General features: G+C 40.0%; 2 protein-coding genes across 3 annotated transcripts in view; both read left to right on the top strand.

Annotated features, from left to right (window-relative positions):
- Positions 1-2,577: 2,577 nt before the first annotated feature.
- On the top strand, positions 2,578-13,541 carry GPR78 (G protein-coupled receptor 78). Its single transcript, XM_001372752.4, has 3 exons — positions 2,578-3,642; positions 4,994-5,107; positions 10,280-13,541. Exons 1-3 carry the CDS (start codon positions 2,975-2,977, stop codon positions 10,515-10,517), a joined length of 1,020 nt encoding a protein of 339 aa, XP_001372789.1. The 5' UTR covers positions 2,578-2,974; the 3' UTR covers positions 10,518-13,541.
- Positions 13,542-23,011: 9,470 nt separating this feature from the next.
- Positions 23,012-26,200, top strand: part of CPZ (carboxypeptidase Z) — an 82,813-nt gene continuing 79,624 nt past the window's right edge. For both annotated transcript variants that reach the window (XM_016423338.2, XM_007496805.3), the window contains exon 1: positions 23,012-23,256. In XM_016423338.2, the coding sequence (XP_016278824.1) occupies positions 23,160-23,256 (97 nt within the window). In that variant the 5' untranslated portion in view covers positions 23,012-23,159. The remainder of the gene's footprint in view (positions 23,257-26,200) is intronic.

Here is a 26,200-nt window from a genome sequence, read left to right as displayed (position 1 = left end):
CTTTTGGAATTATAATGGATCATCTTGTTAATTAGAGTTCTTAAGTCTCTTACAGTTGATTATTTTTACAATATTATTATTAATGTGTAAATTATTTTCCTAATTCTATTCATTTCATCTAGTATCAGTTCAGATAAGTCCTCTTGTGTTTTTCTAAAGCCATCCCTTTTATTGTTTTTTAATAGCATAATAGTATTCCAACATATTGACATACAATAACTTGTTTAGCCATTACCCTGGTTGGTGGGTATCCCCTCATTTCCCAATTCTTTGCCACCACAAAAGTTTTTATAAATATTTTTGTATATATGAATCTTTTTCCTTTTCTCTTGTTCTCTTTGGGTGTAGACCCAGTAGCAGTAATATGAGATCAATTGCTCTCCAGAATGGTTGGACTAGTTTACAGCTCTACCAACAGTGTACTTGTGTACCTCTTTTCTCATATTCCTTCCATAATTTGTCATTGTCCTTTTCTGTCAGCTATGTCAATCCAATGGGATGAGGTAGTATTAGAGTTGTCTTATTTGCATTTCTATAATTATTAGTAATTTAGAGCATTTAAATACGACTGTAATTTATAATATTTTAATTATAATTTTGATTTCTTCCTCTGAAAATTATGTTCATATGCCTCAGACATTGTTCAGTTGGAGAATGGTTCTTATTCTTATGAATTTGTCTCAGTTTATCAACATGTTAATTTCAAAGCAGTCCTGCTTGTCTTTGTTTCCTACTCAGATGTGTTCTGTTCTCTTCTAGGTATGTAAAAAATGCTTCCATGACCCTCTTTACTTTTTCCTTACTTAAAAAAAAGTATGGTAATTCCATTGCTAATTCCCCCAAAATAGAAAAAAAGAAATAGGAAGCTTATTTTTTATCAGATATGTATAGTCAAACAACACAAAGCCACTCATGTCTAAAGCTGTGTGTCTCACTCTGCATTTCAAGATCATCATCTTTTTGCCAGGAGGTAGCCAATATATTTTCAACAGATCCTTTAGAATTAAGGTTGGTCATCACAAACATGTCTTTCTGAACTGTTTCCCCCCTTTATATTGTTATTATTTGCTAGACTATGGTTGCTTGATTTTTTTTTTTTGGCTTCAAGTATTTGAAAGGTTCTCACTTGGAAGGATTAGGGATCCCTTTCTAGGTTTTCAAGAAAAGATTGAATAGTTTTCAGAAATATGCTAAATTCTCTCTCTCTCTCTCTCTCTCTCTCTCTCTCTCTCTCTCTCTCTCTCTCTCTCTCTCTCTCTCCCCTCCCTCTCTCTGTCTCTCTGTCTGTCTGTCTGTCTCTCTTTCCTTCCTCTCCTCTTTCCCTCCCTCTCTCCCTCCCTCCCTATTTTCCCTCTCTTATTTTGCCTCTTCCTTTCATTCTCCTCCTCCCTCTTTGTTCTAGAAGCAACTATAAAGATCACAGAATTCAGTGTTTTGGTTTTGCAGAGGATGAAGTGAAGCTCATGCTAAATTCAGGTCTCCTCCTCCTACTTCTAGTAAAATGCTCTTTCTAATATCCCACAATATGTGCCTTTCTTATATGTATATGGAATGATATGTTTAGTGGGGAATGGTATTAAAGACTATGATTTAACTCTATGCCAAAGACATAGACTTTGCCCTCAAAGACTTAGACTAGCTTTATTAGTAAGACAGGAATGTAAATAATTTTCTATTAGAATGTGATACATGTCCCTATAGATGTATGGAGGTTCAGATGACAAGAGAAAATTCACTGGGGGGAGGGGACAGATCAGGAAAGAGAAAGACATAGGCAACACTTCTATTCATTTTATCTTTTATTTTTGTCCAATTAGACCATGTAAATTAAAAGTTTAATCCTATAACATCTGTTTATTTGTTTTGCAAACTTGAAGTTTGAAAGTTCTAATGCCAAGCAGGAGAAGGCTCCAATTGTGTCCTCTCACTAGGCACCTCCCCCCTCTAAAACCATCAACAGATAGCTGATATCTCTGCTTCTTTGTCCCTTGTACCTATCAGAAGAGAGTAGTAGTGGTACTATTTATCTCAAACAAATAAAGTGAGAAGGAGAAATACTGTAAACTCAAAGAAAATCAGCACAAGAAAGTCATGTTTTTAGCCAATGTGAAAGAATTCAACCATGTATTGTTTCATCGTGTACCGGGTTTTGAGTTGCTCATTCCCTACCCCTATCCTCTTTCTCTTTATATTCTCTCTTTCTGAATGAGAGAATTATAAAATTTTAGATTTGTAAGAGACCCTGGAGGTCAGCTTTCTTTTTTCATTTCTCCCTCCTCTCCCTTATTTCTCTTTCATTCCCAATACTTATTTTTTCTTGCTCTCTCCCTATCTCCTTTCTCTCTCGTCTACTTTTTAAATGTCTTTCCCCCTCAATTTCCGTCTTGCTTTCTCTGTCTACTTGTTTGTTTCTCCCTTTTCGTGTCCTTCCTCTCCAGTCTCCCTCCTCCTTTTTTCTCCCTCCTCCTTTTTCCTCCCTCCCTTCATCCTGCTTCGTCTCTTTTCTCTTGATTGTTGCCCCAGCCAGAAGAGTGGGCTCTTTGATCTGCTAGCACGTCTCTCTCTCCCAATCTCTTCTGCGCATGAGTCACCGCTGGCCGCCTCAGTGAAGGTGTGACAATTTCTGGGGACCCAACTGGCTGAGGAAGATGCGCTCAGCACCCGCAGAAGAGTGAGCAGAGGTTCAGCTCCCTATTTCAGTTGTGCTCTGAGACGTAGAGAAGAGAGTAAAGGGATTTTGCTCCAGAGATCATGAAGTGATTTGAATACCCGAGTCAGTCGGATTTCAGGGGGTTCAAAAATAATTTGGCCAGTGGGTTCCGGTGCCCAGTCGATAGCAAGGCACCTTTCAGCACTCTGGACAGCGGGTGCATTGGCTTCTCTTCTTGCTCCTTGAGCCTAAGTTTGCTCAGACTCAGACTGATTGCTACCACATCTCTCCTGGCCATGGGACCCAGGGTAAGTCCCTAGAGCAATGGACTTGGCTGAAGCCCTCCTGGCGCTCCTTCTCGGCTCAGTTCTAGTCGTCTCTCTTCTGTCCAACCTGCTGGTGCTATTATGTTTCCTCTCCAGCTCCGAGCTCCGCCAGCAAGTACCTGGGCTCTTCCTGGTCAACCTGTCTCTGTGCAACCTACTGCTGACCCTCCTAAACATGCCCTTTACCCTTCTGGGTCTCCTGTGGCGCCAGCAGCCGGTAGGGGACTGCGCGTGCCAGGCTGCGGGCTTCTTGGAAACTTTGCTGGCATCCAACGCCATGCTGAGCATGGCCGCACTAAGCCTGGACAAGTGGGTGGCCGTGGTGTTCCCACTGAGCTATGCGAGCAAGGTGCGTGGCCGCGATGCTGCGCTGCTGCTGGCCTACGCGTGGCTGCACTCGCTCGCCTTCCCGCTGGCCGCTCTCGCCTGCTCCTGGCTCGGCTACAGCGGTACTTACGCCTCCTGCACGCTGCACCTGCGGGCCGAGGCGGAGAGGAGGCGCTTTGCCGCCTTCACGGTGGCCTTCCACGCCGCCAGCTTTGCGCTGTCGCTGGTGGTGCTCTGCTTCACCTACCTGAAGGTGCTGCGCGTGGCCCGCTTCCACTGCCGGAGGATCGACGTCATCACCATGCAGACCCTTGTTCTGCTGGTTGATATACATCCCAGGTAACCAGAGGGACTGAAGGGAGGAATGGGGAACACGATGCTACCTGTGTGTCATCTTGTTCAATTCACTTCCCCTTACCGGGACTTGGCATTGTCTTTTGTAAAATGAGAGATTGGAACAAGTTTGGGATCTCCCAGGTCTCTTGCAGTTCTGACACACTTCTGTATAAGGGCACACTCTCTCACAGCAGGAATGCAGTCTGTGAAGCCAGGAATTGTCAGCTGCCAATAATGAATGAAAAAGACCGCAGGCTTTAGAATCTGAGGCTCTGGGTTTGCTCAAATCCCTAATGTCTTATACAGGACAGTGACCCCAAGCAAGTTTCCATCTTGGGGGTGTCTCTTTTCTCATTTGTAAATTGGAGGGTAATAACCCCTGCCCAATCTAACTCTTAAAGGTGGGAAATGGCTTAAACTCTACTTCTTTTCTTTTTCCTGGAGAGAGTAAGAAAGACCCCCAGTTGGTATTCAGGCGGGGCTAAATACCGGCTTATACTTTACAACTCCTTTGCATTCGCACACAGACGCACACAGTCCAATACTCTTTCCTTTTCAACTTTCATTTTTGTACACAGAAAAATGGTCGCCAGATAATAAGAGGGTAACAGCCTAAACCCCTTCTAAGTTTGTGCCTGGATTTCTGAGTGTGTATTTGAATATATGCGATAGATTATAGGTAAATGTGAATTGTTTGTGCGTGTTTATTTGTATGTTCTGGGGATCTGTGGATGTGAATAAGTATGTCTTCATGTACAAGAATCTGTCTATTTTTGTGTATTTGTCTAAGTGTCTGTGTTCGTTCATAAGTGTGTGCCTATGACTTTATGTACATCAGAGAATGTTTGATTGTGCTTCTCCAGTGAGTTGGTGAGTGTGTATGTTTCTTTGGTCCGATGTGGTGTCCTTGCGAAGGAACAGTGCGCAGATCGTCCTCTCCATCCTGTACCTCCTTCCTGGCGTCTCAGATTTTAGGTCTTTTGGGCAGGTTGCAAACGCCCCCCTCCCCCCTTAGGGGCCAGAGTGAGTTAGATGGGAATCCCAGGACCCTTAGCGCAGAGCCTTCTGGGGATCTCGGGGTCTGACTTTGTGGCTGATAATCTGGAGTTATCTTTCCCCCAGGCTCCCCGTCCCCCAATTCCCTAGAAGGCTTCAGGAGTAGGACTGAATGAAGGGAGTGGGGAGCAAGGAGGAGGAATTCTAAGTTTTTCTCCATCTTCCTTCCTTTTCCCTCTTGGTCCAATTCCATGTGTCCCGGGTTCTGTTTCCTTCCAATTCTCTCCTCTTCCTCCCCCGTCTCCCCTCCCCATGCATTCTTGACTTAACTTTGGGATTTTTGCCCTTTGCCTTCCAGTGTGAGACAGCGCTGCCTTAATGAGCAGAAGCGGCGGCGGCAGAGGGCCACCAAGAAGATTAGCATCTTTATTGGTTCCTTCATTCTCTGCTTCGCGCCTTACGTCATTACCAGGTGAGGTTTCACTGACTGACTGTTGGACTGAGACTATGGCCTAATACAATTGCTTTCCTGAGTTCTGAAACCTGGGCGCAGTCCTCAGCCCTGAATGGCAGTCAATCCTGTAAGCGAACAAACTTGTAAGATAATAAGCACTGAATTCGCAGAATGTCAGAATTAGAGGGAACCTAGAACACAGAATGTTAGGTGAGGACACAGAACATAGAATCTCAGCAGTAAGGGACTTGAGAAAATATGTGTTAGAACTGTAAGAGACCTCTGTCCTCAACACAGAGAATATAAGAGCATTCAGGGACCTTAAGACAGAACATAGACTGAGAAAGTTAGAGGGGATTTTAGAACAAGGAATATGAGGTTAGAGATCATTTAGTCAAGTCTGTTCACATGATAGATGAGAAAGCTGCATTCCAGAGATGAGAAGTATATTGTACATGATCACTGTCACCCGTTTATAAATGGAGAAACTGAGGCTCAGAGATGACTTATGATGACAATGGGTGAAGTGAAGGGATTATGAGCATCACAAAACTGATTAGACTAAACCAAGAATCACCACAATAGTATCCCTGACAAGGACTTGTCCAAACTTCTGCTTGAAGACCAGGGATAAAGTGTGCATGATCCATTCCACTTTGGGATAGCTCTAATTGTTTAGAAGATTTTCCTAATATCATATTGAAAGCTGTCTCTACAATTTCTGCCCATTGTTCCTATTTCTAGGACAGGAATTCTTACCCAGAGATCTGTGGAGAGATTTCAAGGGGTCCCTTAATTTGGCTAGAAAAAATACAACGTTATTTAATGTATTTGACTTCCTTTGAAATCCCCTGAAATTTATACATTTAAAAACATTATTCAGAGAATGAATCCATAGACTTCAACCAAAGGAACCCATGATATGTACAATTTTTCTTCCACTTGATTGCCATTCTTCAAATAGTTGAAAAAATCAGAATCATGGTCCTCCCTTAGTTTTTTTCATCTCAAGGTTTATTTAACATCTTTAAACTAGGTCAGCCCATCATTCAATGACACACTCCCAATACCCTTGATATCCTTTTGACACTCTTCTCTTTATCAAAACCTTTCTTAAAATGTGACACTGAGAACTAAACAAAATCCTTCAGATGTAATCTGAACAAAGTAGAGGACTAGATACTTTTCCCCTGACTTCTTCCTCTGCCTTGTGCTTTCTTCCCTGGGGTACTGTAAAGATATCAACTTAAAATAAGGGGAATGTTTTCATATCTCCCTGACTGAGTGGGTGACTGTTCTCCTCCTCCTTTCTAAAGTAGGTCTCTATATGAGGATGTATAAAATCAAAATGTTCACTAATCAATATTCCGCACATGAAGAGCTGTGAGTCACTTTTGGGAGTCTGTTAATTACCATATGCCACCAAGATTCAGATCTGTGTTTCTCCTCATAGTGTGAGTCTGCAACCTTGTTCACATGCATCAGGAATTAAAACAAAAAAAAGCCTCTCTATCCTTTTTTTTACTAAAAGGAACAAAGCAAAATGCAATGTCCTTTTTTATATAGATGCTTGGGCAAAATCACTATCTCTGAGCTCTGGATATGTTTGAAATAATAAATAAATAATGGAATGAGCCTTATTTATTATTTAAATCCTTATGTTCAGTTCTCTGAGAAAATGCTTATATCCAAATATGGAAAACATGACATCTATTTATATAATATATGATTGTTAAAAAAAACCCAACATGTACCAAAATGATTGTCATCCCCTTCAAAGTAGACAACTCATTCAGAATCTTTTGTATTTATTCCACTCTTGCTGCCATTGTTTAAAATATAGAGATAATAATTCACATTTACTTAGCACCTTTCCAGCTTATAAAACACTCAGTTCAAGCAAATAATTGATTATCTTTAAAGTCCATGAAGTAGGTTATTATAACCCCTTTTCCAAAGCAAAAGGCCTCGGGGGTGACATGATTTGCTCATTGTAGAAGAGCTGGCATTCAAATCTCAGTCTTCTGACTCACAATCCAATCCAGCAATCTTTTCTCTATTCCATGCTTCAGTGCGTCCAGTTTATGTCTCAAGTTAGAAGAAAATTTTTAATTTTGTATTTTAATTTTCTTTGTAGGAATAAAAGTAAATCACTGTTTTGTAACTTTAACTAGGAGCTGGCTTCTTACATTCTTCTGTGCAAACATGCCCTTCTGCATCAACACACAAAGTGAGATTGTTCAGTGACCAGAAAAGATTTGTCTGAAAAAAAAATCCTGCAAGGTCAGCAAATTTCCAGCTATTGAGGGAATTTAGAAACCCTGCTCAACTTTATTAGAAATTGAGGGATGCATTTTATTTAGAGCTTTTCCTAGACTGGAGAAATGCTATTTTATACATTAAAATTTTAATGGGGGCAGTTGGATGGCTCAGTGGATTGAGAGCCAGGCCCAGAGACTGGACGTCCTGGTTCAAATGTGACCTCAGACACTTCCCAGCTGTGTGACTCTGGGCAAGTCACTTGACCCCCATTGCCTAGCCCTTACCACTCTTCTGCCTTAGAACCAATACACAGTATTGATTCTAAGAAAGTAAAAAAAAATTAACAGTAACATCAGTCAGCATGATATTGATATAATGTTATAATATTGATAGCTAGACATTTATATAGAAAGTTAGAGTTTTGGAGGTATGATACATATTACATTGGAGAGACTGCTAGTTAGTACAATAGATAGAGCACTGAGTTCTGAGTCAGGAAGATCTGAGTTCAAATGTGACCTCAGGCACTTAAGAGCTGTGTAATCCTGGGCATGTCATTTAACCTCAATTTGCCTCAGTTCCTTATTTGTAAAAGGAAGACACATTGGAGAAGGGAATGGCAAACCACTACAGTGCTTTTGCCAAGAAAATCCCATGGATGAGTTCCTGGGATCACAAAGGATATAACCAAAGAACAATTAATGCATTAACTCATTTAGGGGAATCATTCTAGGTATTTTTTGCTGAGTAAATGAGTGAAATGCACACCCAATGCTATTTAACATTCTCATTTTAAGGAAATTAATGCTATTTTACCTTCTCCTTTTAAGGAAACTTTGATTTATAGTAAAATCCTATCCCTCCATTTCCTCTCAACTCCCCATGACAAGCCTTGACTCAACAAAACCACCCTATCACCTCCACCTTATTAGGGTTCAGCATTTTGAAAATGTCATGGACTTACCAGTAATTATGCCCTCAAAAGTTAAAAGGAGGATTTGGCAGTATTAAGTGATGGAAATTACCAATTGGTTTCTCCATGCGTAAAATGAGGATAATGATACTTGCTTCCTACCTTAGCAGGGGATGTTGTATCTGTAAGGGCTTCATTAAGCTCCTTGGAGGGATGAAATTTTGCCATGGTTATTATCATGCCTGATTTCTCTTTGCTTCAAGCTGAGGGACTATTTTAGAAGTCAATTTCCATAGTCATCTAAGTACATGGAATACAGAATGTCAGAGCTAGGAGATCTTAGTGATGACTGAATCAACCCCTTCATTTTACAAATGAAGAAACTGAGGCCCAGTGAGAGGAGGGCATTTCCTTATGGTCAGAGTGATTAAGTAAAGAGATCAGAACTAGAATCTTGGTCTTCTCCTTAGCTCCCTGAGCAAAAAATCTCAATCTGATAAATTGATAAGTCAGTTTGTGCTAAGTTATAATTTATAACAGGCATGTTTTGGGTCAAGGAGATATGGTTGAATTTGTAGCTTACTGAGGTTGTCCCGAATCTTCTCAGAATATTAGTTACCAATCATTTCTTAGTATTTAGTATTTCTAATCTCCTAGGGGAAAACTATGGGTCTGAGGTCCTAAATTCTTAGTTTTTTTTTAAAGAAAAGGAATATAATAATATTCTGATGAAATCATAAATGAAGCCTATTTAGAAATAATACTTGGGATGGAAAGAGGAGAGGGAATTAAATAGGGCAGATGGGAAAGAATTAGTTGAAAATGTGAGGGAATATAAAGAGGACCAGTCAGCTATACAGAGCTACGAGGTCAGAAGACATTGGTTTGAGGCTTGGTTCCGCTATTTTCTAGCTGTGTGACCTTGACTGACTCTCAGGTTGCTTCTGGATTTCATTAACTTCAGCTATAAAATAAGGATAATAGACCCTGATGACAAGATGCTTGTGGTAAAGAATCAAATGAAATTAGTATTTTGGAATCTATGGAACAATCTATCAATGTGGAGGATCGTTAGCATTATTATAGTTTACACATTAATTATTCATCCACCCCTACCACACTCCTAATGCTGCTGCTGACCCAACTCTGATCACTCTCATACCCACACGAAGGACCCTATTGAGAAAAGATTGGTGAGTTGGGGGCAGAGGAAGAAGGAAGAAGCCAATAGGAGGGAAGAGAGTAGTTTCCATCATCACCTGGGAACATCCATAGATTACTAAAAAGTTTCACAATGGATTTGGGACCCCAGAAAAGATGACAGGAATCTTGAAGTTTAAGGGGGAGAGCAGTGTAAAGCTTCAGTTCTGCCACTGTGTGACCGTGGGGGGGGGGAGTCACTTCACTTCTTTGTAATTCATCCTCATCAGGGGCAGATGGATGACTCAGGGGTTAGAAAGTCAAGCCTAGAGATGGGAGGTACTGGGTTCATATCTGGCCTCAAACACTTTCTGTGTGACCTTGGGTAAGTCACTTAACCCCTATTACCCAGCCCTTAACACTCTTCTGCCTTATAACCAATACATAGTATTGAATTAAAGATGGAAGGTAATGTTTTGTTGTTTTTTTTTTCCCTTAAGAAACTCATCCTTTTCTAAAATTGGTTCTTGGGAGACATTAATACCTAGACTGCTAACATCACAAGATTTTTTCTGAGAGGCAAATGAGATCATGGATATTAAAGCACTTTAATAGTAATAGTTCATGTTTCTAGAGGCATTTAAGATTAATAAACAGCTTTTACCACAGCCCTGCAAGGTAAGGAGAACATTATCTGAATTTTATAGATGAGTAAACTGAGACTCGGATTTCTCTTCTGTCACACCATATCCAGGGTTTGAACTGAGCTCTCCCAGTGACTCAAGCTTTACTCCTCTTGACCTATGGTATTTGGGGAGTGAGCACCTTAAATAAGTTTGATTATAATATCAGATTGTTCAATTCTTTTACAACAGGCTGGTCGAACTCCTTCCATTCATTACAATCAACAGCTACTGGGGAGTAATAAGCAAGTGCCTCACCTACAGTAAGGCTGCCTTGGACCCTTTTGTGTACTCACTGCTTCGTCAACAGTACAAGAAGGTTGTGATCAACATTGTCAACAGGCTGCTGAGAAGAGATTTATACCCATCATCTGGCTACAACAGCTCTCTTGACACAGAGAATGATTATTGCCTTCATCGGCCAAACTGAACTCCACTATTGGGGCTTAAGGACTGAGAATGGGAAGGGTTTTTTTGGTCACCCCAGCTGATTTTCAGCAAGCCTAAATGTTGGGCTGATTGCTGAGATGGGAACCTTGGTCATTTCAGAGTTGGAGACAAGGTCCAGTTTCCTTTAGGGACAACATGGGCCTGGTAGCAGGACTTTAATTAAGACTGAGGAGAAAAAGGGCAAAGGGGATGGATTTTTTTTCCCATCTACTTCTGCTAACATGGAATTTTGGGTTCAAGCTTAGGGACCAGGACTCAAATTTTTCATGTGCTGTATTGAAACAGATTGTGGGAGTTGGACAAGCATTTTGGAGTCAGAGGACCTAGATTAAAATCATTGCTGTCATACATGTTGCCTGTAGGGCCTTGGACCTCACTCCTTTGGAATTCAGTTTCTTCATTTGGAAAGAATTAGATTGATGACCTCTATGGTCCCATATAGCTCTAGTCTTAGAATTAATTAGAGGAAGGCTGTGACAGTTGGAAGAAAAGCCCAGCAAGAAGACATGGAAAACCTCCAGAATTTTTGCCTGCCCCTGCTTCAATGCTGCCTCTGCCCCTCATCATCTGATGAATTCCAAAGCATTGTTACATGTAAGAGGCTGTGTTGTAGAGCAGAAAAGGAACTGGATTTGCAGTCAAAGGACCTAGATACAAATCTCAGTCCTGTTATTGACCATCTGTTTGACCTTGTGCAAATCACTTCCCCTCTTAAGGCTCAGTTTCTTCATCTGTAAAAAGAGAGGGGATGAACATTAGGGTCACCAAGATCCTTCCAGATTTATACCTATTGTTCACTCAATATACCTTCATATTCCCTTAGAGTTTGGTTTAATCTGTTGGTAAATTAATAAATATAAGATTTATCACTTATTTCTTTGATGCCATATCAGCCTGGCATTTCTATTTGTAAGGTTAGCCTAGAATGGTCAAGGGAACCAGCAACTTCATTGCTAAAATATTTTTACCCTTTACTCCTGGATGGAGTATATTAGTTCATTTGCAGCAGGAAAGAGCTTTTCACTATGCCCCATGGGAGCTAAGAGTATAATGAATACAGTAAGACTGATTGTAAACTGGGAAGTTAACTATACCCTACACCTTCCAATGAGCAGGGCATTTTTTTCTTAAGTAAACTTTGAAACAAAGGCTCAGGGTCTGATATTTTAACTTCCACTACTACCCACCACCACCACGAAAACCCTCTTGCCAAAGTATCAATGGAACGAGAGTCAGAAAGTCCTTGAGGTCATAATATAATTTGTCGTCAGACTTCTAATGTCCAGTGAGCCATTGATGAGGTGGAATGAGGGAAAGGCCAGATGTTTACAGAATCATTCATTTGACAGGATTCAAGTGTTGAATGACTATCTATGGCCTGATATGAAGATGAGCTTAAGGCAAGTTTAAGATGTGTTGGGATACTCTTATTTTCTTTCCTCTGTAAATGACATGTTTAAGACATAGACTGAGAAATCCAATCCTAGATTGTAAGTTATCTCCAAAGATGTGGTCCTTCAAAAAAAATCAAAGGCAGTCTATTACTATGTACTGACTCAACTGTTTGACATTTGAGCTGCTAACGGATCACTTCTTACTTGAATGACTCACTTCAGGGGGTTATGACCTAATATCCATCATTTGACTGGATTTACCTCATCAAACCCGTTTGCATGTATGGGTCCATTGTCAAGCCAGTGAAATATCTGGTTGTTGCAGTGCAATGGGATGGATAAAGCAATGATTTAGGAGTCAAGAAAACTGGATTCTGGGTCCAGCTCTGCTGCCAGTTAGTGTGTGCAACAATAGGCAAATCTCTTCACCTTTCTGAGCTTCAGTTTCACAGTTTGCCACAACAAAAGGGTTAAAATTAGACTATCTAAGATTCCTTTCAGCTCTAACATTTTGTGATTCTTGCTTACAATCAATAAATGACATTGATCTGGATTGTGCTATTATAAATCCAAGTCTGGTTGGTGATAATTTGACTGAGTTATATATATATATATATATATATATATATATATATATATATATATTCCACACATACCCAAACCCCAGACCAAATGTGTCCATCTAAATGGATCATGTTTCAAAATGTAGGGAAATAGATTTTCACTAAGGAAATTACTTTAAGAATCCAAGTTGCTGAATTAAATTATAGTGTTGGAAAAGACATTTGACATCATCTCCTCATTTTATAGACATGGAACTGAGGTCAATGTTAGGGAAACGATTCATTCAAGGTCATTCTGCTAGAAGGTGAGTGAGGATTCATACCCAGGTCACCTCATTCCAAGTTCAGTGGGTTTTTTGTTTGTTTGTTTGTTTTTAATCACAGTATGATGTTATGAAGCCAAAACTTGGTCTGGGGTGTAGGTTAGAATTTAATTTCCTCAGTGGTCCTTCCCTTCCCTTAATGGTGAAAACATCTCCATAAAGCCCTCCTACTGCTTTCTTAGCATGTGAGTCATGTAGACCTCAATGAAGTAAAAATAATCTTGCTTATGTTAAATTGGAATGTGCTGTTCTATTTTGTCCTTTCAGTAATGTGTTTCAGTAACATTGTCCCTTTATGTCTGTGTAAATACAATATTTAGAGGAAAATATGTACGATAAAAAAAATGTTGCCTATTTGTCACAGATTTTATACCTACTCCACTGGGACCTTAGGAGGAAGTTCCCCAAGGAAGTATGCCATTGCTGTGAAACAGTCAGTAATCTTTCTGTGTGGAAGAATCCAAAAGATTTTTTTTCAAGTGATTGCTTAAGAAAATCAGTATTTTGATATAGATTGGATTTTGTCATGGCCACTTGATGTCCAGCTCAGTGGATGAGACTCTGAATGTATTGTCTCTTTAGGCTTTCTTGGCCTTGATTTTGTTCTTTAATTAAGTGCTATGTATTTTGAGAAAAATGCATCACATGTCCTTCAATGTATCATGAAGCTATGTGGTTTCCCATGTGATTTATAAACCAATAAAAGTTTCATTTGAGTGTGCCATTTCTTTGTTGAAAATTAATTTAACCCTATATTATGTCTATCAAGGCAGTTATTGATCTGGCAAAGAACAGGCATGTTTATTGAACAGTTTTGGATAATAAGAATGCAACTCCCATCTCTTTGGAGTTTTGCAGAGTTTGCAAAGTAATTTTCCTTAGGATGACTGATTGAGATAGGCACAACTAGGTCCTAGTTAGTGTAAATAATTGATACTGAGAAGTGGTTTCATTATTTGAATTTGCACTGCATATTTCCATTGGGCTCCAACTGATAATTATTTAATTATAACTTTAAATTGTACAAATTACTATTTTACATGTGAGAAAGTTGAGACTCAGATGTGTAAATTGACTAAAACCACTTGGTTTATAATTGGCAAAGATGAAATTTGAGCTCAGGTCTCTCAAGAGCAGTCACCAAATGAAGAGTTCTTTTCACTATATATATGCCAAAGTTGGCAAAGATGTGGCATGAGTGCAGAGCCAGCACTCAGGGAGCTGATTCATTCCCACTCTTCCCAGCACTCAGACATTTTTTGCATGCCTTGCCCCTCTGTCGAGTCACCTAAAGCAAGCACTTCTTCCCTCTTCTCTCTCAGGTAATGTGGGGGCTCATGGACAGCTTGAATCTGCCCTCTGGGCACTCTATCTCTGAAAAGGTTTGCCAACGCTGCTATGCCATGTGATGGATAAATACTTGGACTGAGTCATCAGTCTAGATATTTCTACCTCCAAAGCCATGCAGACTACATCCCTAACTAATGAACCTTCACATACCTAGATGAGAGCTATCAGATGCCTAGCTTATAGTAAAATTTTTCCTTTTTTTTAGTAATAAATAAACAAGTTTTAATCTACATGAAGTGGTAAGCATCACAGGGAAGCTCCTGGTCTTCTAAAGTAAATGGAATCAAGGCATGGACACTCATGGGCCACTTAGTAAATGAAGGTAGATGTGATTTGGGAGGAGTGACTAAACCCCAAATCCCAAAGTGATTATTTTTCTAAATGCACAGCTAATCTTACCTGTCAGTGCCACCTGCTGGTTACATATATTGGTTATAGAATATTATTGTGGTTATATAATATCTGCATGACTAGCTCGCTGGCTAATATCTGTATGGATTCCAATTGGTCAATAAACATTTATGAAGCAGCTATTATATGCCATGCACTTTTCTAAGTGCTGGGGATACAAATAACAAAAAAAAAAAAAGATAGTGTCCTAGAAAGTTTACATTCAAATGGAAGAAGAAAATGTACCAAGTAAGTTGCAAAGGGGAGGAGTAATAGGGAAATGTCTAAGAGCTGCCCACCTCCCACCCACAAAGAGGAACCATGAAAAATTGGACATGACCTTATTCTAGTCACCTGGAGGAATCTAGGAGTCAACTAACTTTTCCCTCTTTCTCACCTTCTACATCTAATCAGTTGCCAAATCCTGTTAATTTTATATCTATGACATCTCTGGCATTATTCCCCTCTTCTATACTCATAAGACCAATAGCCTTGTTGAAGGAAGCCTAGTGGGTAGAGTATTGGACTTGGAGCCAGGAACACCTGAATTCAAATCCTATTCCACTCACTAGGTAGGTAACCCCGGGGAAGTCACATGTTTTAGTCTCAGTTTCCCCTTCTATAAACTGAAGATAATAATTAGCTTCTAGCTATCAGAATTGTTGCAAGGAGCAAATATAGGGTATGCTACAAAGACAAGATACATCCTATTTACATATCATATAGATTATTATGGATATTTATTCTTGTAAACTTTAAAACACTATGTAAATGCTAGTTTAATAGCTTAATAGTTTAATAGCTGGGCTATTATAATAGCCAATTTTATTACTGGCTTTACTTCCAGTATTTCTTCTCTCTAGGCCATCCTTCACACAGATTCCCAAGTTATCCCACTTTCTGTGGCTCCCTGTTACCTACATAATAAAAGCAAACTTTTGATCCTGGCACTTAAGACCTTCACAAGACTGGCACCTCTTCAGCCTTATTTCATACTATTCCATTTTTATCAGCTCAATATTCCATCTATATTTTATTTTTCACCATTTTCTAATTTTATGCTTTCTCTGGTCTCAATTCCTCTGTATTTCCCTTGGAAAGTTTGTTTCCTGATCTATATTTTGTTCATTTCTGAGATTTATTTTCTCTGTATCTCTATCTTCCTTGAAATCTTTTCTTTCCATAATGGCCCAATATATATACTAATTTTTACATGGCATTCTGATCTCTCAAATTTGAGGAGATTCCCTCCCTCCCTCCCTTTTATCTCGTGGTTCTCTGATCTCGTTCTCATACTTTTCTCTTACTCATTTTTATTATTAGTTACTTGTAGACATTTCTTACCTTTTCTAGATTATAAACTCTTTGAGAAAAAAGACTGTTATTTTTAAAGTTTTCGTATTTGTAGATCTAAGTCCAAAGTCATTTTGTCAGTCAGACAATAAACCAATAAACATCAAGTGCCTCCTGTGTGCCAAACACTGAGCTAAATACTGGAGATATAAAAGCAAAACATCAACAACAACAAACAGCTCCTGCCTTCAGGGAGCTCAGTGTAATGGGGCCAGGGAATAATATAATAACAACTTTGTACAAATAAGCTATACATAGGATAAATTGAAAAGGATCATCAGAGGGAAGGTTTTAGAATTAAGTGGGGTTATACATCATAGGAACTTAGTAAATATTGAATTGAATTGTAATAACTAAATATTTCCTGAGCATATACTATGTCTCCATGTTATGTTACACTCTGTGGATACAAAGAGGCATAAAAAATGATGCCTATTCTAAAGGAGTTTAAAATCTAGATGGCAGTATTGTTGTTATTGTTATTGCTGAGTTGTTTTTCAGTCCTAGATGACTTTTTGTGAATCCATTTGGGATTTTCTTGGCAGAGATGCTGGAGTGGTTTGCCATTTCCATTTTCAGCTCATTTTATAGATGAGAAAATTGAGGCAAGCAGGATTAAGTGACTTGCCCAGAGTTACACAGCTAGTACATATCTGAGGTCACATTTGAACTCTAGACCAGGCACTTTATTCACTAAGTCAGCTATATGGCAGTATAGAAGGCAATACATAATATACAGCATATACCAAAGGTTTTAGTGCAAGGACACTTGGTATTAATAGAGGCACCATGTAACAACAATGAGTAGAAAATCCGATTCAAAGGCAAGAAGAACTGCCTCTGACACATTGGCTGGGTGACTCTGGGCAAGCCACTGTCCCAGCAACCTTTCTAAAACCAGAAGTTACAGGGAAGATGGCCTGCCTGCCAGCCTTGGTAGAGGGAATCTTCTCACCTGGAAATTCCTTGTATCAATGAAGGCACAATTGAAGTCCATGTCCTTGTAAACAGATAAAGCAATATATCATAAGTGCCAAATGAGTGATATGAATATGGAATATCAAATCCAGAAGAACCTTAAAATATCCAATGTCAGATCTCAAAGGGACCTTTGGTTGTCATTCAGTCTAAGCCCCTCAATTCAAAGAAAAAGAAACAAGAGTCAGAATAGAGGGGCTTGTTCAAGGTCAGGTTTCAGAGCAGATGCTATCTATACAGCCTTTTTCACCTCTGAATTTTACAATTCTTTAAGTACTCCTTAACAGGAGTTAATCACTTTTCTTTTTTTCCTCCTTTCAAAAGGAAAAAAAAAAGCTCCAACCACTTCTGTCCCCTTCTCCCTATCTGCTTCTTCCATTTCTCATCATCCCTGGAATTAGCTTCATTTTGCTCCTTTAGGTATTTATTTATTTGGGGCCAACATCTGTAATTAAGAAGGTTCCCCTGGCAGACTATTTCCAGGCTAGATCCATTATTGGCTTTGCCATGTAATTAAGTCCCCAGCTCAGGCAGCAACTCACCACTGCTTATTACTTGTAGAAGCTTGAGAGGAGGATTTGAAGAGGAAGGGAAGGGAAGACTTCCATAGCCTCTTTACTGACTGCTAGGGAACCACCAGGAGCCAGATGGAGGAGGGATATTCGGGGAGCTGACCTGTTGATTTGTGCTCTCAAGTAGACAATCACCATTTTGAGGATCTCCTCTGACACATAGAATTGAAGTCTGTCCAGTGACAGAGAGAAAATGAAATTTTGCACTCAAGTGGTTTTAAAAAATTCTTTTAATCCACCCAAAGCTGAGAGATGACCTATTGAACTGAGAAAACTCTGATAAGATTAGCATTCACTTATACAACACTTTGAGAATTATAAAGGGTATTGCTTCAGTTATGGAGATGACCTGTAATTCAGGTATTATCATCCCCATTTTAAGGATGACTAAGTATAAACCCAGAAAGTGGAGGTATCTGGGCTGTAGTCACCCTTCTAGAAAGTGGTAGATGTTAAAAAAGAAATAAGGCCAGCCTTTATGTAGATCTTTTCATCCCAGAAGAGATTTCTTGCAAAGTAAGGTACAAAAGAGGAAGGTAGGTCAAGTTTTGGTTGAAGGAGTGAAACTGATTTAAGAGAAGATAGTGATTTGAGTCAAAAGTATGGCTGGGTGGCAATATAACCAGGGTTTTGCCTTAGGGTGCTAAAATAGAGATAGGGAAGTGGTCCTTCCTCCTACAGGTTATCTTAAAAAAAAAAAAAAAAACCCTTTCCTTCTGCCTTAGAATTGATTCTGTGTATTGGTTCCAAGGCAGAAGAATTATAAGGGCTAAACAATGGGAATTAAGTGACTTGCCCATGGTCTCACCACTAGGAAGAGTCTGAGGTCAGCTTTGAACCTAAGACCTCCTGTCTCTAGGCCTGGCTTTTAATCCAATGAGCCACCCAGCTATCTACTAGGTTACCGTTTAACCTGCCAACCTTCATTCTTGCATAACTTCTCTACTTCCCACACCATGGTCACTGAACACTCTGTGCCTGAAATACTCTCCCTCCTCATCTCTGCTACCTGGCTTTCCTCCCTTCTTTCAAGTCCCAGTTAAAATTTCACCTTCTATAGGAAGTTTTCCCCTATCCTCTTTAATGATATAGTGCCTTCTCACTGCTGATAATATTCAAAGTATCCTGTATTTATCTTGCTTGAATACAGTTTTCTGCGTGTTGGACAGTGAGGACAGAAACCTTTGTTTTTGTTTTTGTTTTTTAACCTTTCTTTGTATTCCAATGCTGGGAATATCTTCGGTACTTAATAAAATCTTGTTGCCTGATACTTGACAATATCCTCCCCAGTAACATTTCCTAGGGCATCCCTTTGGCCATCATCACTTTGTTTCTGCCCAAGTTCCTCTCAGGAGCTGGTTGGTGATGGTTGATAATGTTAGTACTATCAGTACCTGGGTGGGACTCTCTGGGGGACAGACTGATTCTTCTCTCCCATGTCAATCAGTCCAATGGGAGAGAACTGCCTATTTACCTAACTGGATCTGCTATCTACTCCAGAACTGATACCTACTCTCTGGGATCTATAGTGGAAAGAATTGGTTATATTCCCTAAGATTCCTCCCCTCCCCCTCCTGTGAAGTAATAGTCCAGGAAGAGCTTTAGAAGTGATTGATCTCTGAGACACAAATTAGTTGAGGGGTGGGGAGGGATGGGGAAGAGAAAAAAACTCTTATAGAATTTTAGAAGAGGAAAGGACCTTGGATAGTCCAATATATTTATCATCAGGTGAGAAAATTGGGGCCAGCGAGATATGGGAATGTGTTTGATACAATAATAGTAGGAAGGGGCAGAGCTAGGATTTAAACACATATCCCCCTGACACAAACATCCCATGTCTTTTCTGCCACATCACTCTCAACGAACAGAAGTGACTTATTCAGTTGCATGGCCAGTAAGTTGTTAGATTTGGGATTCTTAAGATCTCATCAGTAGAGACCACCTAATTCAGACTCCTTATTTTATAGAAAAGGAAGTTGTTGCCCACAAGAGTTAACACAAGTATCAAGGTCACTCAGTAGGAGAGGAATGGAATTGTGTCATCAGAGTAAGGGACCATATTGCATAATCATGAGGGACAGTGAGAGCCTCTGGCTCTCTCTGTGGAGAATTCAGCACAGATGTTGAGTCTTTCTGCCAAATCCCCTTGAGGGAACAAGCAACTGCCTTTGTCTCAGATCTTTTAAGACTGACTTTTAAAGACCCCCCTCCTTCTCTTTCCATGGGTATAACAGTGCAGGATGTTCGGGATTTATAGTTCTGATTAGAGTGGAAATTTACCATTGTCTATCTTCTAACACCAAATTAGTGAATAGCAATAATTGCATTTCCATAGGTCCTTTTATTTGTGTCTCATAGAAACACTATAAGTTAGTCATCTCCCTTGCATAGGTGAGAAAACTCAGAATTTTAGGGGAAGTGTCATATGGATATTAGGAAGAAGAGTTGAACTAGAGCCCAGGAATCTAAGTTCTAGATCCTTTTCTGACTCAAGGTCCAGAGCTGTTTCTACAATATTGTTGTTACTTCATTTTCTAAAAGGATCAATGACATGGAATGATATCTTGACTTGTGCATGAACTGGATTTCATCATCAGTCTCACTCTCTCTTCCAGAGTCATCAAAGTACAGTGGCAAGTCAAAAGTCAAGATGATTGGTGTTGGCTCTGGATGCAGTGGGTGACCTCGGTGTGGATGTATGACCAAGCTCTAATCTCTGCCATATTGAAGGATTTAAAGAATATCAAAGTTTGGATAACACAGAATATTAGAACAGGAAGAAGTTAAGTATAGACTATATAGTGAATATAGACCATAGAATGTCTATGGGACCCAGAAGGGACCTAACTGCATAGGAATTAACATGTCTCAACTGGAAAGGGCTTTAGAAGAGAGAATGTCAAAGGTAAAAGGAATCTCAGTACATATAATGAAGGAACTGGAAGGGTTCTTAGTACACAGATCGTAAAATAGTAGAATTGGAAAAAATCCTTAGAGAATATGGAATACAACCTTTCTTTTTCTAGGTTTGGAAACTGACTGGTGGAAAAAGACCAGTGGGTGAATAGACTAATTTCTTGCTGTAAATTTAATATATATCCTAATTCTCTGGTCTCACTATAATATTCAAAAGATAGTTGTTTGTAGGAGGAAACATACTTTTTAATGTCCTTCTTAACTAGGAAACCGTGCCTTAGAGGCTGGCACATATTAGACTTTTATGAATAACTTCATATTGAATTGAAAAACAATTTGTACATTTACTAGGTCTTTAATTGAAAGGAGGAGCAGTATTTTTTTTTCTAGTACAATAAAAATAAAATTATTGTGAGAGGAAAAAGATACATGATCAAGCTTTGTCTTTGCCACCAATTTACACTTTCTTTTTCTGGGTTGCTGTTTCATCATCTGTAAAATGATGAGTTGTATTAGGTGAGGTCAAATTCCCTTCCAGCTTTGACATTTTTGCTCTAAGCCCTCCTCCAGATCTAACATTCCATGACCTAAGTTCTACCTCTCCCATTCCATTCATTCCATTCCACAAATCTGGCATTAGGCTTGGCATTGAGGAAATAAAGATGGAAAATGACCATTTCTGCTTTCAAGAAATATATCATGTAATTCTAGTGGATTGTAGATCTTAAGTGTGGTCCTCAGAAGAGAGTGATAGTAACAAAGAAGAAAATGAGAGAAGTAGGAAAATACTTTCAGATAGGAAGAGGGAAATCAGAGAAAACCTCATGGAGGTTTGAGCTGAGCTTTGAAAGGAAGAAAATAATTTCACCAGGTTGAAATAAGGAGGGAATATTTTTCATAATGGGTGGTGGTGGTCTCCCTGAATGAAGGGAGCAGGATAATGAGTACAAGACAAGAGTAGGGGATAGTTAATAAACAAAATTTGTTGAAAAGTAGCATAGATAGTAATGGAAAGAGAGATTGGAGCCAGAATGTGAAGGACTTTGAATGCCATCCTGAAGAGTTTGTAGTTTTTCCTAGAAGAAATAGGGAGCTACTAAATCAGGAGAATAATGCTGTGCTCCTAACTGTACATTAAGGAGATTTGTGTGCAGCTAGCCAGCTGTAGGCAGGACATATTAGAGAGGTAGGGGACAGAAGAATCAGATAGAAGTGATCATACAGTAATCCAGAGAATTGGAAAAGAAGGTCTGCACTAGAGTAGTTGTAGCTGGAAATAAATTAATAAAAGGTGATGCTATTTTGGGGTGGAATCTACAGAACAGGAATTGACAACAGATGGAAGGTGGAAGATAAGACAGAAAGAGGAGTCAAAGATCATAGGATCATAAAATTAGAGCTGGAAGGGATCTTAGAGATCATTTATTCAAAAATTCTCATTTTGCAAATGAGGAAAATGAAGCTCAGAGAAATTAAATACCTTTCCTCAGGTATGGGAGGTAGTAAGTGGTAAAACTGGAATTCAAACTCAGGTTTCCTGGCTTCAAATTTTGCATTCTTTCTTCTGTAATCCAGGATTCCAAGAAGACTTAGTAATTGGGAGGAAAGTGTTTCTATGAACAGAAAGGGGAATTTGAAACAGGACCAAGTTTAGAAGAACTAGATGAGCAGATGATGATGCCTTGGATATGATAAGTTGAAGATTCCACAGAGAAATATTCAGGAGGCCACTGGAAATGCAGGAAGGTAAGTGGGAAGGAGAGGGTGGGCTGGCTTCACAAGTATGGACTCATGTCCATAGAAGTGATAATAGAAGTCCTGGGAATGGATGAGGTTGTCAGGGGAAGTTTTTTGAGGAAGATAAAAGAGAATCTAGGCTTTGGAGCATGAGCAAATTGAGGGAAGGATGAATCAGGAAAAAAATAAAGCTCAAACAGAGAGAGATCAGCTAAATCAGAAGACAAGGGAGGAGAAAGGTCAGCAGGAGATAGTTGGAGCTCAACCTTGTCAAATTCTGTAGAGTGATCAAGGGGAATGAAAATTTAGAAATGAAAGGTTCAGGGCCCTTGACAGAACAAATCCACCGAGGTGGTGGCTTCCTGTACTTGAAGGAACCTTGATTTTGGAGACAGGGGAGTTGGATTCTAATTCTATGGTGTGACTCCCAACTAGTCAATTAACCTTTTGGGGTTCCAGTTGTATTCTCTGTAAAACAAGGTTTTTGTGAGCACGTTTATCACAAATCCCTTTTTCTTTCCACTTTAAAGGTTCCTGACTCCTTTTGCTCTCTTACAACCAAGAATTCTGAGATTTATCTCTTAAGGAGGTTCCGGGGGAGCCCCCCCCAAAAGTTTCTAACTCACTAAAAGACTGAAGGCAATAGAAGGAATAAGTACTGTGTTTATCTGTTTTCTCTTCTAATCCAGCCCTATTAAAAAAAATCCTACCTCCCCCCCTTTCCTTTCTAAGAAGCAGGGGCGGCCAAATTGCCAACTGTAATCTGATTCTCAGCGCTAGGATCCCATAAAATGCTAGCATCAGTCAGCCCGGCCCACTCTATCTGGGCTCCTAGCCCCTGGCGCAGCGCGGTGCGGGGAGGGAAGGAGGGCAGGCAGGCGGGGGGAGTAGGGTGGAGGGGGAGCAGAGAGAAGGGAGAAGAGGGGAGGGTAGGACGGGCTGGGCCAGGCTGCGGGGCTCCAAGGAGGCTGCGAGGGGAGCGCACGGCAGCCAGTGCCACATCACAGCTTTCAGTTGAGGCCGTAGCGGACAAAGGGCGCCCCCCCATGTGGCCACCATTCCCGCTTCTGCTGGGGCTGCTCGGCTCCCTGACCGGGCTAACGGCTGCTGGTCCCAGCTGTAAGCCCGATCAGGATACCATCGGTAAGAGCGGGGCCACTGCCACGTCCTTGACCACCAGGGGAGATTGGGAGCCCTGAGGGGAGAAGGGAGCCACCTATCAAAGGGCAGGAAAAGAGGCCCCTTTAGCCCCCTGAAGATTTTTGCAGGGCACAATGCAGGGAAGCTGGGTGTCTGGGGGGTGGGGGGAGTCTTTTTAAAAGAGACTGGACAGAGTCACGCTCAGCTGCGAAGCTGAGGGGTGGAAGACAGTGTTGAAGCAGCACAGACTGTTTCCCTTCCCGTAGTAGTTAGGTAGGGGTCATTTCGCTGGCGTACCACTTCCACTTGTATTAGGGTTAGCCGCGTAGCCTCGTGGTGTATGGGGGTGGTCTGGGGCTTCTAGCCACTTAGAGCTGGGGAGCTGTCTCTGCTGGATAGGTCAGGGCCATATGTCTTGTCTCATCTTGTCTATGCATTTGGACAGAGGGGGATGGGAGCTGGGAAATCTTCCTCCTTGCCTTTCCAGGAACACTGGTCAGTCTGGTATTCAGTCCCGGTGAACGTTTGATCCGTTAGACAGAAAGAAGTTACCTAAAGTCTCCAGATTACATTGCTGTATATTTGGGGGGTGGCTGTGGGAATACAGAGTGGGATCGACTACTGGAGTGGGGGACTCAGTCTGAGGTGGGGATGAGTGGGGAAAATAGAGTCTTTTGATGGTGGTAATGGGGTCTTGTAGTGCTTTCCAGGGACTGGATATGTGACTGACAACCATTTTGGGAGTTTAGGGGCAAAAAATATGAGTCACTTCACTTAAACTTTACTCAGTTCTCTGTGTTGGTTAACCAGGCAATGCTGAGGAATTGTTATCAGAATTAAACTAAAAAGGATGTAATAATGGAAGAAAATGCACAGGTTCTCCCTCCCTTCCCTACCACAAATTCTACTCTGTGGACCTCAGTTTCCTTGTTGTAAAATGAGGAATTCATGTTTCTTCTGTGCAAAATGGAACATAAGGAAGGATGAGGTGGCTGGATTAGATGATATCTAGTTAGCTAGTCTTGCTCTAATCTAGTCTGTTCTCCAAGTTTTCTTCCAACTCTAACATTTTAGATTCTAAGTCTCCTGCCATTTCTGACATCCCAGGACTCCTCCTAGCTGTGACACTTTAAATACCAAGGACTCTTTTCACTCTTGACAGTCTAGATTCAAATATCTTTCTGAGTTTCTACATTCTACATTCTAAGATCCCTTAGAATTCTGTCTTCCAATTCCCTAAACTCTTCAGTGGTTCCATGGAACTGTGATTTTACTGATAAGGCTAATGAATACACTGCTACAGACTATCACCCACCCATGCACTCATTCTATGGGATATTTTTCATGTACCTTTATAAATCATCCATAGTGGAATCCAAATAGTATGTCTGGGATGGGTGAAACCTCTAAGTCTTTTGACATTATATGGAGACCAATGGAATCTGGGAACTATTCATCAGTTATTACTTCTTCTTGCCTCAAAAGGTCTATTTCTTCTTTTTTGTCCTTGATGAAATTCTTTACTTCCTTTGTTTGATGTAATAAAATAGAAGGGAAAGGATTCTATGTTCTAATGGTACAGTCTATAGTCTAATGCCCCTTCCAGCTCTAATATTTCATGATTATAAATAAATATAAAATGCTATTGATTGACATAGAAATTTCATACTTTGATTTATTTTTAGTGATCGTATTGTCTAAGGCTTCCTGAGGTTCATTCTCCACAAAGTTCTCAATCAATGCATTTTGAATGATTGACACATTGATTAATATTGCTCATTAATTCTTCCCAAAGACTACTTATTTATTTTGTTCCTTGCCTTTATTATTATTATTTCTTTAAAAACTGTATCTTCCATTATAAAATCAATACTATGTATTGGTTTCAAAGCAGAAGAGCAGTAAGGGCTAGGCAATGGGGGTTAAGTGACTTGCCCAAGGTCACAAGCTAGGGAATATCTGAAGTCAAATTTGAACCCAGCACCTCCTGTCTGTAGGCCTGGCTCTCAATTCACTGAGTTACCTAGCTACCTCTGGCTCTCAATTCACTGAGTTACCTAGCTACCCCTGGTTCTACGTAGTTATGCCTTGTAGGGTTCAGATTTCAAATGGAAAAGAATGAACTTCCCAAAAGAAAGTGACCAACTCTGGGAAATTTCGGATCTCTGTCAAATAACTTTTTATAATGTGAAAGCCTACAGAATGATTTTTTTGATGACCTAAAAACAACAATTTGAATTAGATGATTTCTAATGTTCCTTTTAGATCTGAACACAATAATTTTCTGACAATCTACCTGGCCATTTGGGAAGAGAACTAAAATTGATGAGTAAATATTACAAGGACACAAGTTTAATTTCAACATTATGATCTCATTAGAGTTGTCCAACAATGGAATAGACTATGAAGTAGTTATCACTGAAGACAATCAATGTACATTCAAGAGGAGGCAAGATTTCAAAGTCTGATTCTACAGTTTTGATTTTTTTGAGAACTAATATAAATATGAACAAACTGGAGTATATCCAGAAGAGGGTGCCCAGGAGGAGAAGAAACCCTATCATATCCAAGACTGAGTGAAAGCACTGGATATATGTCATTAAAATAAAAAAGAAATTTGGGGATAGAGGTAGAAGCAATCATGAGAAAGTGGAGGAAAAATTAGACCTAAAGCCCTTTTAGTGAAGGATACATGTCCAGGAACCTGGGTTCTAGTTTCAAGTCTGTCACTTATTAGGTACGCAATCTTAGGCAAGTCCTTTTAATTTTCAGGGTTTTGGTTTTCCCATATGTACAATTATGGGATTGAATTACATTATTGGTGGGATGTGTGTGTGTGTGTGTGCGTGTGTGAAATCTGTGATTTAATGACATCCCAGTTGATTAAAAAGGAGAGAACCAGGAACAAAGAATGCATGCTAAGAGACAAAATAATACAAAGGAAGGA

This window comes from Monodelphis domestica, chromosome 6 (genome assembly GCF_027887165.1).
Source record: "Monodelphis domestica isolate mMonDom1 chromosome 6, mMonDom1.pri, whole genome shotgun sequence".
NCBI classification, from domain to species: domain Eukaryota; kingdom Metazoa; phylum Chordata; class Mammalia; order Didelphimorphia; family Didelphidae; genus Monodelphis; species Monodelphis domestica.
This window is presented reverse-complemented; position numbering and strand designations above follow the sequence as displayed.